The sequence below is a fragment of the Dipodomys ordii genome, unplaced genomic scaffold (genome assembly GCF_000151885.1).
Source record: "Dipodomys ordii isolate 6190 unplaced genomic scaffold, Dord_2.0 Scaffold183, whole genome shotgun sequence".
In the NCBI taxonomy this organism is placed as follows: Eukaryota; Metazoa; Chordata; class Mammalia; order Rodentia; family Heteromyidae; genus Dipodomys; species Dipodomys ordii.
Window position 1 is genome coordinate 3,151,266 of NW_012267399.1, and position 16,691 is coordinate 3,167,956.

At 37.5% G+C, this 16,691-nt stretch overlaps 1 protein-coding gene and 1 pseudogene across 2 annotated transcripts in view; one reads left to right on the plus strand and one right to left on the minus strand.

Moving 5' to 3' along the window:
- Positions 1–15,990, plus strand: part of Rras2 (related RAS viral (r-ras) oncogene homolog 2) — a 58,844-nt gene extending 42,854 nt beyond the window's left edge. For both annotated transcript variants that reach the window (XM_013034152.1, XM_013034151.1), the window contains exons 2-6: positions 4,447–4,534; positions 5,190–5,292; positions 5,481–5,589; positions 12,069–12,187; positions 14,478–15,990. In XM_013034152.1, coding sequence (XP_012889606.1) covers positions 5,225–5,292; positions 5,481–5,589; positions 12,069–12,187; positions 14,478–14,565 — 384 coding nt within the window. In that variant the 5' untranslated portion in view covers positions 4,447–4,534; positions 5,190–5,224 and the 3' untranslated portion in view covers positions 14,566–15,990. The remainder of the gene's footprint in view (positions 1–4,446; positions 4,535–5,189; positions 5,293–5,480; positions 5,590–12,068; positions 12,188–14,477) is intronic.
- Positions 6,084–9,244, minus strand: LOC105999167 (annotated as a pseudogene).
- Positions 15,991–16,691: the final 701 nt, after the last annotated feature.

Here is a 16,691-nt window from a genome sequence, read left to right on the forward strand (position 1 = left end):
CTTCCTTCCTTCCTTCCTTCCTTCCTTCCTTCCTTCCTTCCTTCCTTCCTTCCTTCCTTTCCCTGTTTCTCCCTTTCTACCTTTCCCGCTTTCTCTTTCTCCCTTTCCCTTTCTTCACTATTTTTTTTTTTCTTTTGCAGTGTTAGTCATGCAACCCAGGGCCTTGAACATACTGGGAAAGTACTATATTGCTAAGCTACATCCCCACCTCAGAGTAAGAGAATATTAAGACGAGAACTTACCGAGATTGTTTGCTGGTGAACTGTTGAAGGCTGTGTGGAGACAGAAGGATAGGATTGAACATTATTGGCCCAACTATGTAATCTACTGAATTTCACACTCCATCTATAGTATATTAACTTTTCACAGTAGTATGAAGAACTATGAATTACTATTTCCATCCTACTGACAGACCGAAGCTCAAGCAGGTTAAATGAGCTGCTCCAGTTTCCCACAGCTAGTACAAGTGGTAGATCTGTATCCTGGCCTTGTCTAAGTTAAACTTCAGTCTCTTCCCACTCTTCCTTTGATGTTCCCTTGATGGCTTTGCATACTGTGAGATCTGGGTAGGGCAGGAATGGGATGACCTCAGAGGAGTTAAGAGTGCTGCACAGCAGCCACTAAAGATTTAAGTCACTCCTCAAATCCTAGAGGTGACTTTATATGTCCCTTCTTCCTCCTCCAAGTTGCTATAATTCTCTACATCTACTGTCTGGAAGGTTTCCTTTCTGTAATCTTCCTTCGCTGCCACACCTAAAGTGGGCATTGGAAGAATTCAAACAGCCAACAAGTAGGCTAGCAAGCGGGGTGACATCTGGATTTGAATTTTAGGTCTCTGACTCTAGACCCCTATATTTTCTTCTTATCATGGTGCTTGCAGAAACAAATGTGTCTATTTGTAGAAAGTAAGCCCTTAGGACAACTCATGTTTTCATTCTGTTATGGTTTGAAAAGAAAACGTGTTTCTGTGGCTAGAGGAGATAATAGGAAGTACCAATTTGTGGTGGAGGAAGGCAGAGAGAATCACAGAATCTAGGCTCTGGAATGTCTCCTGCTCTGATCTTTACAGTGGGGGTATGGAGTGAGCCAAGCTCAAGCTCAAGGAGGCAAGCATAAATTTATTAAGAAACAAGTTCCTTATTTTTTCAAGATATTTTGATTCACTTCCTAGGACTAAGAATTCTTAGAATATGATCCTAGGGTCAGATCTGAATTTAAATTGCAGTTATACTTATGAGCTGGGTGGACTTGATTTTATTTGATGGTAGTTCTCTGCCTCATTTTTTAAAAAAAAGTCTTCAGAAGAGAAGGCTTATTAGAAGGGCCATTATGAGAAAATATATTTATCAAGTAATGCATGTAGTACTAAAAAGAACCTGTCATAATAAATGATCAGTCCTCAGTGTCTACTGTTATTGTGGAGGATATGTGACTTGTAGAGCAACGAAGAGGAAGAATACACCTTACTCCTGAGAGGTGTATGTAAACTGAAGATGCCCAGACACTGCCAATTTAAATCCTGGTTCTGCCAGAGATTTTGATGTAGAAGCTCTGGGCATGTCACTCTAATTCTCTGGCGTAGTCCCTACTATACTACCAAAGAGCGCATATTATCATTGGGGAGAGGGAGAAATGGACAATGAGAGTAAAAACACCAACCTATATGTGTTGTCCAGAGAGAAAGAGGGAGAGAAGAGACGAGCCTAGAAAACATTGCGAGCAAGAGAAAAACAGGCTTTTCTAGGTCATTTGATCTTGCGTGAGGCCAGTGAAAGCTGAGGATCAACAAAGGATCTCTTATCCTCTTTTCTTGATTTGACTCTGTGGTTCTTACAGTGTACAAGATTAAAAAAATCATTTAAATGTAAAATTTGTCCAATATATGCAAAAGTTCCAAGATGATGAGTATAACATCCCCTCCCCCATCTATTTACCAGATTTAATAGTTGGCAAGAGTTTCCCCACTTCTTTCATCTCTAGATTCCTAAGAATTTCCTGAAGATGGTCTGGTTTCAGAAACACCTAGTGTTTGTTTACTGCCTCACATCTAGCTTCCTGTCCTTTTTTGATGTTTGGATTCACTGTTTACCAGATGCTCCAATGAATTCTCACAGAGTGTAGATCAGACACCTCCCTGTGGTAGTGCTTGGGAACTGCACTTTAACCCACAGCTTGGTGCCAGGAAAAAGTGGGTTGCTACTCCTGTCCACTAAATGCGGAAGGGCACCATTTTCTTCTCCTTTTCCCTCTTTTCCTCCTTAACACAGTATCTTTGAATAGTAAAGTATTTTACTGGAAGTTCTCTTGGAGGACAAGCAGAGCATATCTGACAGTCTAATGTGCGATCCTACCTCCTTATTACAACATAATACTCTTGTACTTATTCAGGGCTTTTGACAGCCTTATACAGACCAGGTTTTTATCAGTGTAAACATCTTGCTGCCTGATAGGATAGCCTTCTTTAAATACAAACTAAAGAGACGGAATTGTCCTTCATATGACCTGGGAGGTACATGTCCTTTCATGTGTTATTAAGTTGTGTTCTTCTGAGACCTTTGGGTCATCCTATTTTTCTGAGCTTCTGTGGTCTCTAGCTCAAATCATCACCCCACTTTCTCTCTGCTACATACATCCTTTTTAGACTGGTAATGGTTTCTAGTTTCAGGAGATAGGGAGGATGGAGATAGAGTTGTATACCTGTGGATCTGTATATCTAGCTAATTATGTTTGAAATGAATGTATATAAAGATCCCATGTGTGAGTGTAGTGTTAACCTTTTAAATTTTATTGCCTTTGTGAGCAAGCAGAACCAGTACTTTTTTTTTCCTGTTTTGTTATTTGGGCTGCTACACATTGACAAGAAATATCAGGTTTGTTGCAAAGAAACATATCTTAAACTAATCTTAAAAGTATAAGCAGCATGCTTTATCCAGCTGACATGGTGAGATAATGCAGTTTTATGTTGTTTAAAGCAGCAAGTACAAAGAATATTGTTTTTGGTTGTATTTACCTTTTGAAGGGTCATGCGTGCCAACGAAGAAATTGAGGGTTGTTTTGATACCTAGTTATTTTAAATGCTGCTGGGGTGGTTAGATGGGCTTCTACTAAAAGCTACTGCTGTTAGCAATGATTCATTTAAAAACTTTGTTGAATAACTCATGCATTTAAATGAAACTAGCCAGATGGTAATAGGATTATGGATGAATCCTGTAATTAAGGTTTTTCTAAAATATAAGTAAAATGAGAAACTTGTCCTTCCAAAGTAAAATAAATACGTAAAGCCATGGTAGCAGGCAGATTAGTATAGTATCCTTCCTTTTTCCTCCTGACAATAAGGATTTCTTTGTTGTTCTGTTCAGAGCATCTACATGTAACTAGCTTTCTGAACAGAGGTTACTAAGCCAAGGAGCATTACTTAGGCTGTGTGCCTCGAGCCAGTCCCTGCTCCCTATGACTTTATGACTTAATGAATGGTTAACACCTTTGTTAAATGACTAACATCTTTGTTGCTCTTTCCCTATATTGAGCTGTCTTTTTTTTGGGGGGGGGAGGGGGGTCCTGTCGTGGGGCCTGGACTCTGGGCCTGGGCACTGCCCCTCAGCTCTTCAGCTTAAGGCTAGTACTCTACCACTTGAGCCACTTCCGGCTTTTTTCTTTTTGCTTATGTGGTGCTGAGGAATTGAACCCAGGGCCTCAGGCATGTAAGGCAAGCACTCTACCACTGAGCCATCTTCCCAGCCCTTGAGCTGTCTTTATGCAAGTCATTGGTTTGTAATGAACCAGTGGGAAATAGGTTTTAGGAACTCATCCTTTAGTGTAGAGCAAAGGAAATCCGCAGAACAAAAGGACCATGTCCCTAAGAGTTACAGAAATAATTAGGTAAGAATGGAGAAATAGTTTCTCTCAGATTATTCTTTTATTTTTAATCCTTTGTGGAAATTGTGAAACCTTTCTTGTGATGATTTACAAGAAGGTAATTAGTTCCCTAAATCACTGAACATTCAGATTACTACAGACTAACTAATCCTGAAATGTGATTTCTTTATTGTAATACAATAAAACAGATGAAAAGGAAACAGAAAAGAAGGCAGGGGATGGAATATAATAGGCCTCTTTTGGTAATCTCCATTTCTTTGTTTTGGTTCTTATCAGATTTGAATGGGTCTGAAATACTTCTATATTTTTTCCTAGATCCTCTATTTCCAGATTCTCATTGTTTAATTATGAAAAATTATAGTATATTCTTTGCAGTCTTATTGCATATTTCTGATACAAATACTATCTTTCTTGGATGGTGCTCAGAATATAGTTCCTTTCTTAGGAAATTAACACAGTAGGATAAACCCTAATCTAACGAAAATACTTTAATTTGATCTGATAAGTAGAATTTGATAAAGTTTTGGTATGTAGGTAGGCAAGTAAACCAAATTAAATTTTTTTTTACAGTCTTATTTTGTAACAGATTATGATCCAACCATTGAAGATTCCTACACAAAGCAGTGTGTGATAGATGACAGAGCAGCCCGGCTAGATAGTAAGTAAACTTAGTTCACATCCTGTTTTTAAAGTTATCTGTGAGGTCTGACTAGGTTAAATAGTATAATTAAAACATAAGCCTGCGTGTGTGTGCGTGTGTGCATGTGTGTGTGCGTGTGTGTGTGTGTGTGTGTGTGTGATGGAAATTAAATCCAGGGCTAAACATTCTACAATGGAGCGGAAGAAAACTCTGTTCTCTTAAGTTGTACAGTTCTTTATTCAGAGAGATCAAGAAATACATTAGCACCTATGATAACTAAAGCATTTTGTGTGTGGTCGAGGGCGGAGGGTAACAAATTACAATTTCTTATTTGAATTTGCAGGTACCTTTTTCAGTTCTTTAAATGGAAGGGATAAATATCCTAGTGACTTAGTTTATCTGATTCCATCTGCCTAGATTGTGTTTGGTATTTTTAATCTTGTAACTGGTATGCTAATATATTCTGACCACAAAATCAATCTGTGCTATTGAAGATAAGTTCTGAAACCCTTAGACTATGTTTGCCTGGTGTTACGAGTAGTTTTAAGAGAAGAATGGTGTTTCTTCTCTTACCAAGTAGCAGGCTTTGCAGAGGACCCCATCCATGGGTACACCCTTCAGAGGAAGCAGTGGATAAAATAAAAACATTAACAGGATTCCCTTTTTCTTTTAGTTTTGGACACTGCTGGACAAGAAGAGTTTGGAGCCATGAGGGAACAGTATATGAGAACTGGTGAGGGCTTCCTGTTGGTCTTTTCAGTCACAGACAGAGGCAGGTTGGTATCAGTGTTAAAATATAGTAGGCCACTCATCTTGTTTAGATCACTAATACTGTTTTGTTGAATTGGGGTTTTGTTGTTATAGAAAAATAATAAAGTATTACAAAAGTAATAAAGTATTAAAAAGAGCACAGAACTTGTGGAATTCTGATTCATGGCAAATTGCTTTTCTTTTTCTTTTTAAGTTTTGAAGAAATCTATAAGTTTCAAAGACAGATTCTCAGAGTAAAAGATCGTGATGAGTTTCCAATGATTTTAATTGGCAATAAAGCAGACCTGGACCATCAAAGACAGGTAAGAAGGAATTTCCCTGTTGGGAATCTAAAACAAAGTGTTTAATGTAACAGTAGAAAGTCCCAACATGGAAAATACCCATGTTACTTGTCACTTAGTTTAATTAGATAATCTTAAAGTTTTGCCTAAATGCTTAATTTATTTACTGTCAATTCAAAATTACCTTCAGGTTAAAAAAATACATTTATATCTATGAAAAAAATGTATAACTATATACAATGTATCATATAAGTGTAAACAAAATATATAAATATACATATATTTCTATATAAATATATAAATAAAATATAAATATAAATTTATTACTTTTTTTTCTGATGTCAAAACTAGAGCTTGAATTCAGGACAGCACTCACACTTGACCATTTTGCTCACAGCTGGTACTCTACCCCATGAGCCACACCTTCAGTTCCTGAAATGTCCTTAAGAGAAAAATCATAGCATTTGGATTTTTCATTTTCTTTTTTTTAAAGCGATAAGTCACATGTATTTGTTATAAATTAGGTCACATTCTCCCCAGAGAAAATCCAGGGGGGTAAAGCAGTCAGGTGGTCCTGGGGCCATGGCCAGGTGGCCTGGGGCATAGTCACAGGTAAGACTGGTCCCTGGATAGCTCCCACTTCTTCACAGGAGGAGCATGGGTTATGGCCTTCTTCTCTGTGGCTTCAGCCTCGGAGCTCTATGCCATTTTGCCTGCCACCAGCATCTTCTGGGCGGTCAGATAATGGATGGGGGTAAGACTTCCCGGCGGCCATCAGGAGGGCAATAGTGATTGTTGGAGAGCTTGTGGCTGGGCCCCCAGAGCTTGGGAGGCAGCTGAGTCCACTTGGCGATCTCCTGGTAGCGCAGCTGCAGCATCACCTGCAGGTTTAGCCGGGATGCCCAGTTCCTCAGTCTCTGAATAATGGTGTAACAGGCACCATCTTTTTCTGGATTTTTCTTTTCTTTTTCTTTTTCTTTTTTTTTGGTCCAGTCGTGGGGCCTGAACTCTGGGCCTGGGCACTGTCCCTCAGCTCTTCAGCTCAAGGCTAGCGCTCTACCACTTGAGCCACAGCGCTACTTCCGGCTTTTTTTCTTTTTGCTTATGTGGTGCTGAGGAATTGAACCCAGGGCCTCCGGCCTGCAAGACAAGCGCTCTACCACTGAGCCACCTTCCCAGCCCTTTTTCTGGATTTTTCTTATGCCTAACCAATAACTAATGTTTTTACAAAAGTTCTTCACATTGGCAGTTCCAATACCAGTAACCTTCAAATAAGAAATTGTTTAATATTTAGTTGCATGCTAGCTTATTCTTTTACTCAGTTACTTAGTTGCAGGCAAGTTTATTCACTTTTGCCTCTTATTAAACTGAAATTTAAAGTTTTGGGCTGGGTACTGGTGGCTCACACTAGCTCTTTTAATACTAGCTACTCAGGAGGCTGAGATCTGAATATCACAGTTTGAAGCCAGCCTGGGCAGGAGGGTCCCTGAAACTCTTACCTTCAGTTAACCACTAAAAAAATAAAAGAATAAAAAAAATCTGAAAGTGGAGTTGTGGTACAACTAGTAGAGTGCTGGTCCTGGGTAAAAGAGCTCAGGGACAGTGCCCAAGCCCTGAGTTCAAGCCCAGGGACAGGCATACACACACTTAAAGAATAATATATATATCACTCATCTTTTGGTAGAGGAAGGGAACAAAGTCAGTCAATGTGGGCCCTACATTATTTGGAAATTCTTTTTGTATTTTTATTTCTTTTAGGTCTTTGGGTTTTACTCCGCATCTGAAATTTATTATTTTATTTTTAGACTGATGGTGGTGTGGCTTGAACTCTTCCTCATGCTCTCACTTGGCTTTTTCACTAATGTCTGGTGCTGTACCACTGGAGCCACACCTATACTTCTATTTTTTTTTTTGCTGGGCATAAAAAGAGTTCTGTAGAATTTGAATGGTTTAGTGTTATTACCCATCTAGTCCCTTACCGAGAGAGATTGCTCATTTGTTTCTCTTGTCAAAGATGTAGAAAGGATATATAAACAAATAATTTACTTCACCTTGCTAAAATTATGTAGGTAAATTTGATAGCCATTGATTCTGAATTTTAATTTGGACTCTGGATTTCATGATATATCTGATTTTAAGTTCCTTGTCTTTTATAGCTATCCTGTATAGAGATAAAGTATATTTGATTGTGTGTGTGTGTGTGTGTGTGTGTTTGCTTGTCACATCTCTCTCTCTCACCTTATTCGCGCTCTCTACTTTCTTCCTTGTTAGTTGCTTAATTGCTAATGGTCCTCATTAATTTGGTAAAGATACCTATTATTGTTTCACTAATAGATATTTATTATCGACCCAGTCACCTCTTACCTTTTAGTACTTTGGTATGGTTTGTCCCCTCCAGCTTCCTGGAGAAAAGAGCTCCATTCCTTTAAAGAAAGTAGGATGCTCCAGACTTCCCTGACTGAACCTTGTGTGGCTCTAAAAGATTTGTAAGACATTGAGTATAAATACCATGAAGACTTCTCAGTTTTGACTGGTCAGTTGTGTTGTACGTTAGCCCATAAAACAAAAATTAGCACTTCATAAATACTTGTTGAATAAGTGAATAGTTACCACTTAGTCCAGAGATAGTGTTACCATGATTTTTCCTATATAATAGATATTTTTGAAAAAAAGTTTGCTTTTGCAAATTTAATTAACATGAGATATCCTTGAGTGTTTCAAGCGTAGTTTATTGATAAATCCAGTTTACTTAGATCAAATTACTCTTACCATTTCCATTTTTCTTTCCTCTCTTTGGAACTGTATAGGATGAACTCATATTTATTGTGGATTTTTGCTAATGTTAAGTTTTGCCTTAGAAAAGAATTCCATTGGGAGTTTCTAAACCTAAGTCTGCGTTTGATGCAGCAGGTTTACTTGGAATATTTAAAACAATTCTGTGTAGAGCTCAAACCTACCAAATCAGAATATCAAAATATTGAAGGGATGTAGCTTCATATTTACAGAGTTGCCTGGATTGAGAAGCCACTAGGAAATACTTGTTTGTGTAGCTTTCAGCTTTTTGATTTCTGGCTTCATCATGGTATGGTTTTGTTTGATGTGTTGCTCCTTCTATTGCTTTGGTGGTTGCTACCAATGCTATTTCTATTTCTTAGTTAAAAGTATATTCTACCAGTCAACTCAAAAGTGGCTTTATATGTGCTTAGAGATCTCGTGACTAGAAATGTGTATATAAGCTCTGATGACTATGATTTCTGGAAGACAGTAATGTGAACCAGGCTTTAAATATAAATAAATGGCTGGTGCCGGTGGCTCACACCTGCAGTCTAGCTATTCAGGAGGCTGAGATCGGAGGATCATGGTTCAAAGGCAGCCAAGGCAGAAAAGTCCCATGAGAATCTTATTTCCAATTAATCACAGAAAAAATCAGAAGTGGCACTGTGGCTCAAGTGGTAGACTACTAGCCTTGAGCAAAAAGGAGCTCAGAGACTGCACCCAAGTCCCAGGACCAGCCAAAAACAACAAAACAAAACAACCCCTGCCCAAAAAAAACCCCTACCTTACCAGTGGGATTTTTAAATCATCTACACCACAAAAACCACTAATATTTCTGCTATACAAAGAAGTTATTTGTTTTACTTTGTAAATACTTCTTAATCTGAATTATATCATACATGATGGGTAGTGCAAGGTAACTTTTTGGGGAATAATTCCTAGGTTTGGCCTTGAACTTAAGGTCCTCCTGTCTTAACCTCCTGAGTGCTGAGATTATAGTTACTATGCTTGGCTAAGCAAAAATTCTTCCTTTTCCTTCTTTTCAGGGCCTCTTCAAATAAAATTTACATTAATATATTTAATTTGAGATTGTCTTAAAACCAAACATGCTTATTCTTCCTATTTTTTATTATTAACTTTAGGGTATATATGAATATATATTTATATTTAAATCAGTCATACCCTTCTTAACATGTATTTACTTCATTAACTGCTATGTAGTCTTAAGCTTTGAGTATATAGACAAACATACCATATTTATTAGCCTCAGAGGATATTTTGAAGTGGTGAGAGAATGAGAGGACAAAACTAAAAAGTTTTGTCAGTGGTCACCTTAGAGTATGACAGAAGTTCTGGGAAACTATTTGTAAAATAGCATCAATACTAGGAGAAAATTTCCTAGTTCTTGAGTTTTGAAAGGCTACCGAACTAAGAAACTAGGAGTATAGAGTTGAAAGGGAATGGCATCCTAGAAAGTAGGAGCAGAATTGGTAACAACATTGAGCTCAAAAGCAGTTTTTTTTTTTTGTGGTTAATAAATCTCTTTACCAGAAACATGTATCTTTATAACAAGAAATTTGCCATTTCTAATTTTCTTAAAGTTGAAATTGCCCTTGCTAAACTCTAAGAAGATTCTTTCCTTCCTGTTAATTGCTTGCATAATTTGGCTTATATTTCAAACATACGAGGTTTTTAATATGTATTTTATTTTAAAGAAAGACCAGGTAAACTTAAAAATCCCATAAGCTTTGGTATCCCAAGGCTATGTGGAATCTGCCCTTGAGGACTATAGTGAGGGTACAAACCATTATGAAGTAATTGTGAGATTCATTCATGAGCATTAGTGTAGCAAACTAATGTTATTATATTTAGATTGCTTAATTTTAGTAATGGAATGTTAAATTGGCAGAACATGTTACAAAAACGATTAAAGAGACCAATAACTTGAATTGGTGGGTTCAGGAATAAATGCTACTCACTCCACTCAACAAGAGAAGAAACCTCTTATTTCTTGGGGTATAGGCCCATACTCTGAGAAAGGTCTAACCTAGTTAGTAGTGGGGCAGAATTAGTTCTAGATTGAATATTTTTCTATAACAAAGCCTAAATCTTGATGTTAGTGGTTCAAATTATTTCTAAGTAACGGCTACCAGAGAAAAAAGTTCAACCGCATTAGGCATGCATAGAAGAAAAACCACAAAAACTCGTAATGGTATAATTTCTTAGCCCAAATCAAAGTTCACCAAAAATAAAATACCAGGAAGAGAGAGGGTTCTTGAAAGGGGTGGGGTGGGGTCAAGGGGAAAGGGGTAGAAAGAAAAGGGGAAAAATGTAGACAATACAGTGTATATATCCTACAGAACAAGGGGAATAAAGGATGGGATATGCAGGGGCAAGATGGGTAAGAATATTGAAAAGGGGTGACACTGATCAAGATATATTGTGTTTATAAATAACTTTGTTAAATGGCAACTCCTTTGTACAACTACTTAGAGATAATAAAAATGAGGAGGAAGAAAACTACAGTGGTGATGGCTCAGTTAATAGAAACAGATAATAGACATGGCACAGATGAGACACTGACATAGCTATTTCAACGGTATTCTGACATTTAAAAATGCTAGCGAAACACTGAATATGTTAAGTAGAACTGATGTGGAAGACACAGGAAGATCCAATTCAGACTTCCAGAAATTAAGACTACAATGAGGTGAGAAAAAAATGCACTAGATGCTTTCACAGCAGACAGAGAAACTGGAAATTTCTAAATTTGGTGAAAACTATATTGCACACATCCAAGAAGTTTAATAAACTAGGCCCAAGCAACATGAAAAAAGTATAAGATACATTATGAAATTCCTTCACACCAGTACTGAAGAGAAAATTTAAGGAAAAATTCAAGTCAGAGGAAAGCCAAACACAAAAGAACAAAAATAAGAACGGTCTTGTCCATCATAGTTTCTCTTGGGAAACAACACAAGCCACTAAAAGCAAAAACCAAACCAAACCCTGTTATTAAAGACATCTATAGTAAAATCCTACAACAGACAGTACACACACTATACCTAACACACACACACACACACACACACACACACACGCGCACGCACGCACGCACGCACGCGCGCTTATGAATGATGAAATACTTTGTCCCTAAGATTAGAGACAACTACTGAGAACTTTGCCATCACTTCTGTCATAATATAGGAGGGTTTGAGTAGAGTGAGGCCAGAAAAAGAAAGGATGTCTACTACAGAAAGGAAAAAGCACAGTCTTTACTTGAAAATGACATGGTTATGGAATCTGGAAAAAGAAAACCCTCTTAGATAAATTTAGAAAGAAAAGGTCTATACATAATTACAGTTTGAGTACTTATTTTTGGTACTGGGGCTTGAACTCAGCGTCTCATGCTCTTCTTTCTTAGCTTTTTTGCTCAAAGCTAGTTGTTTGCCACTTGAGCTATACCTCCAGTTTTGACAGCCACTGTCACCTGGCTCAAGTATTTTTTACAGGTGATGGGTTGAATCCATAATTTTGGAACCCACTGATATGGAGGCCTGACTGGATTTCAACCATGTTTTCTTCCATGTTGTTCTACAGAAGCTGGCTTCAGTTGGTGTTGAGCTATGAAGCCTGTTGACTGGATTAACAGCACAATCTATAGCTAGGATTAAATGGAGAAAGTTTACTTGTTAACACTGATCTTGTAAATTTTGGAATTTCAGGTAACACAAGAAGAAGGACAACAGTTAGCGCGGCAGCTTAAGGTAACATACATGGAGGCATCAGCAAAGATCAGGATGAATGTAGATCAAGCTTTCCATGAACTCGTCCGGGTTATAAGGTAAACAAAGCATATGCTGGCTGTGTATTTCAATAAATTACTGTGAAATGCTTTTTGTAAGAAAGGAGGGATTGTATGTAGAAATCATTCCTTTCTAGAAGCTACTATATATGATACATTAATTTCTAATTAGGTACAGAGTGTATTCTAGGCATTTCTGATGTATAAAATCTCACTTAATAGTGTTGAGCTAGAAAAGTACAGGTAAGGGGTTTTGTAAAGAGTAAATATAGTTTCCTGAGGTGCTGGTGGTAGCTAGTATTTGAATGGTAATTAGAAACCTGCCAACGATAAATGTGTTGGTACACTTAATCCTCACTAACAGCCCAGTAGACTAAAGACTTATTTTTACCCTCATTTTCAAATGAGAAATCAGAGGTACAAAGAAGTTAACTGACTTGCTCAAGGTTTAAATATATTCAGTGGCAGAGCTGAGATTTAAACCCAAATCTCTGATTCCAGAGCTTGTGTTCTTTGTGTTTTTTACCAGCTCCTGCCAGCTGATCAAGTCAGGAAGGTAGTAAAGATTATGTAATCCATGGGGTTTATGATGTTCTAGTAAGATGTACGCATAACACCCCAGTCTACAAAGGATTTTTCTGTAGATAGCCTAAGAGGCCCTAAAGGTTTACAAAGTGTTAATGAATTGGAAGATGTTTGAGGTTTTAGGTCTGCTAGAGTTGCTCTATATGCTGTGTGTGAGGAAGATTAAGTTGCTTCAGTGAGCAGCATTTGATGAGATTATTTCAAGACTGTGGCCTGGCCTCTTTTTCACCCGCTTCTGTGTCTACTGGTTTTCTCTTGATAGTTTCACAGGAATGTGGAATGAGCTGTTCATCATGTCATTCAGATGAGCTAATATCTGAGCTTGTGGGATTCTCTTTATGAAGGTGGAAAAAGTGAAGGCTGTAGGTTTTCATTTTTAAGTTGTTAAAATAGTCCAGCCCCATTATTATTAAGTAAAATGTTTCAGTTTTACTGGATGAAAGTTAATAGAAACAGATAGTGGTGATCGTGGTACAACAGTATGAATATATTAAGTGCTTCTAAACTTCATACTTAAAAAGAGAGAAGCTGGAGAATTTTGTTTTTAACTCTCTTGCCCATTCCAGTTCTATTTTACTGTTTAATAGCTAATGGAACTGATTTTTTTCTTACCGGAATAATTACTGTCTTTTTGAAATACCTTTCCTTTTGATCCTCAAGATCTGACTTCATTCATCTGGTGTGAGAAAGGAATGTAGAGGAGGAAGTTTTAACTACCTGACACTATTAGGCTATTTAAACATAGTAAGATCTTAAATCTCTGTAATGATTGTGAAAGGTAGAAAGATCAGTTGACTTGCCTAATAGTGACTTTAATAAGTGGCAAACAAAAATAAGAATTTTGGGCATACCTAATGAGGATAGTTTTATATTGTACTCATAAATATTTGTTCTTAACTGGGTGCCAGTGGCTCACTCCTGTAATCCTTGCTACTCAGAAGGCTGAGATCTGAGGATTGGTTCAAAGCCAGCTTGGGAAGGAAAGGCTGTGAGACTCTTATCGCCAATAAACCACTCAGAAACCAGAAGTGGCGCTAGCCTTGGGCTGAAGAGCAGAGAGACAGTGCCCAGGCCCAGAGTTCAAACTCCATGACTGACCCTCCCCTCCCCCCCCCAAAAAAAAAAAAGTTGTTCTTAAGTATGTCTTTGAGTCAAGGAATTTTAAATTGTAAGGGAATGTGGAGTCTAGCATGTTATCTGATTCAGGACTTATCCATGAAAGCTGTTTGTGAGTATTGTGCCTTTGGCTGGCTCTCCCTGTACCCGCTTCCCCCCATACTTATCTTGATGTGGCGGGGGATTGAACCCAAGGCCTCATGCGTGCTAGGCAAGTGCTCTCCCGTGCTCCAAGTCCCTGTCCTGTCTCTCCCCCCACCCCTCAGTTCTGGGGCTTGAACTCTGTATCTGGGAGCTGTTCCTGAACTCAAGGCTAGCCTGTACCATTTGAACCTCAGTGCCACTTCTGGCCTTTTCTGTGATTAATTGGAGACAAGTCTCATGGACTTTCCTGCCTGGGCTGGCTTTGAGCCATGATCCTTAGATCTTGGCCTCTGATTATCAGGATTTCAGGTGTGAGCCACTGGCACCCTGCCCAAGTCTTTTTTTTTCCTTAAAGACTTGCTTGGATACCTAGTTGAACATGGAAACACATACACACTTGAATGCAACTTGTTCAAAAACAATCTGCATTTGTAGTAGTAGATTATTAAATAAGTGATTATATTTAGGTTTTTCTACCTTACAGGAAATTTCAAGAGCAAGAATGTCCACCTTCACCAGAACCAACTCGGAAAGAAAAAGACAAGAAAGGCTGCCATTGTGTCATTTTCTAAGAATCCCTTGAGTTGTAGCTACCAACTGCCAGGAAAAGCCCTCATTTCCTCCTCTCTTTATCGTTTACATCTTGTTGGTACCTTTCTAGCCTTAGACAAATGATCACCGTATTAGCCTTAGACCAAGAAGCTGGCTAATCCTTTCCATGAAGCTAATACAATGGTCCTTTCCACACCAATTTCAAGGAAACACTAAGGCTGCTTCAAAAATCATTTGATTCCTTTAAAATACATGTCTACATACATGTACACATTCTGTTTAAGGGCTTACATTTTCATAAGGGTGAATCAGTTTTGGAGCCTAAGCTGTTTATTAAATTGAAGTGTGATAGGTTGTGAAATAATTTTTAACTTCTGGAATCATTACCTACTGTTACTCTAAATAGAAACGTAAGAGGTTTCTTTTTTTTAATGTGAATTTTTGCCTATCTTAAAACTTTGGATGTCAACTTTACTTAACCTTAAATACACTGAATGGAATCTACGAGAGTGAGACATCTCAGACCTTTCCTGATGCTACAGCTTTTGTTTTTCAGTGGCCAAATTACCAAAATGCCTATTGTATTTATGGATTAAAAACTGCTTATCAAGTCTTTGTTATTACGCCTCCTCTTGAAGATGATAATATTCTATGTGGCCAAATATATGGACTCATTCTGGACTTAGGCATTTCAATGTACTTGGTTTCTTAATTTAACTCTTCACAGCCATACTAAGGGTAAGAATGAATAATTTCTGTACGTCTTCCTTTATCAATTTTTTCTGGTTAAGGGATTCAAAAAAACTAAAATTGTTTTTTGTTTGATGTAATATAAATATGAAATTGATCTTTCCAGAGTCAGAGATGATTAATGTTTTTGCTATATACTTTTATATGTTATTTTCTTATCAAACTAGTTAACAAGTATTTTTATATGTTTATAAGCAAATATGCTTTCACAGCATACCTTGTGTATATGTAAAGATAAGTATTTAATTCTTACTGTTCACTTTTAATTGACAAAGGAAAAAAAAGTAGAAACTATAGAAACTGTAGTAGAACTTTTCCTTGCTAGTCTGGTCATGGTTATATTCACCTCTGGTCAGTTACATCCCTGCTCAAGAAACCTTCTCAGTAGAGTACAACAGGATGAGTCTTGGGAAACCACTTTGAATAGCCTTTGCTAGATATTAACTGTTAAGCCAAGTATTAAGTGTAAAACTTTTAATTGATAACTAGTATGACTGTGGAGGGCTTCTGATTTTGTTTTTAATTTTGTAGATTGTGTTTAAACAATTCAAAAGTATGTTCCTGACTTTGACATACTTAGTGGTATTGCACAGTTGTCACTTTATCCAATGTGTACAACAGTCCCATAAAGTTTATAAAGCATACCCTTGTATAGTTTCAGGTGCTAGAATTAAAACAGATCTATTATCACAAGATAATGCTTGTTTACTCATTTTATTTTAGTGGTTTTGTGAGGGATTGGCTACTGGAAGAAACTTACTTGAGAGTGGATCTATGCCCTTCCTCACCGTGTTGAGGATTTGAATCTAAAATTGGTCATTGAGCAGGTGAACTTGATGTGAAACATTCTGGTGTTCCTAGTGATGTTCTGAATGTTTCTTGAGGTCAGAATCTTAAACTTTTTCTCTCTGAAGTGTTTTTACAGAATCCCAACCATAGAGGAGAGGGAAAAGGAATATATAAATACATGCATACATACCCCTCTGATGACTGAAACAAAACAAACCATAGTATTTGAATGCTAATTAAAAAGTCAGTAATTTTATATTGTATTTCATTGTGTATTGATTACATTAGTAAAGATTTATCTTTCAAGTCTTCTAGTAAAATTACTTCCAAGGAAGATAGCCAACTTCTGTGACTTTGATAGCTTCTCAGCATTGTCACATGTCCTTGGCAGTACTAGTTGGGGAGTTTCTTACAGGTCATAGGTAACTTCCATGTATTCCTCTTGCCTCAATCTCTGGGTAGTGGGATTACAAGGCATGTACTTTGTTTAGCACTCCGGTTCTTTTTTTATATAGTCTGTTTAAATCTTCATTATGTTCATGTATTTTGTTAACCAGCCCTTTTCAATTGATTCCTAATACCTCATCTGTTGTGTTAGGAATGAACT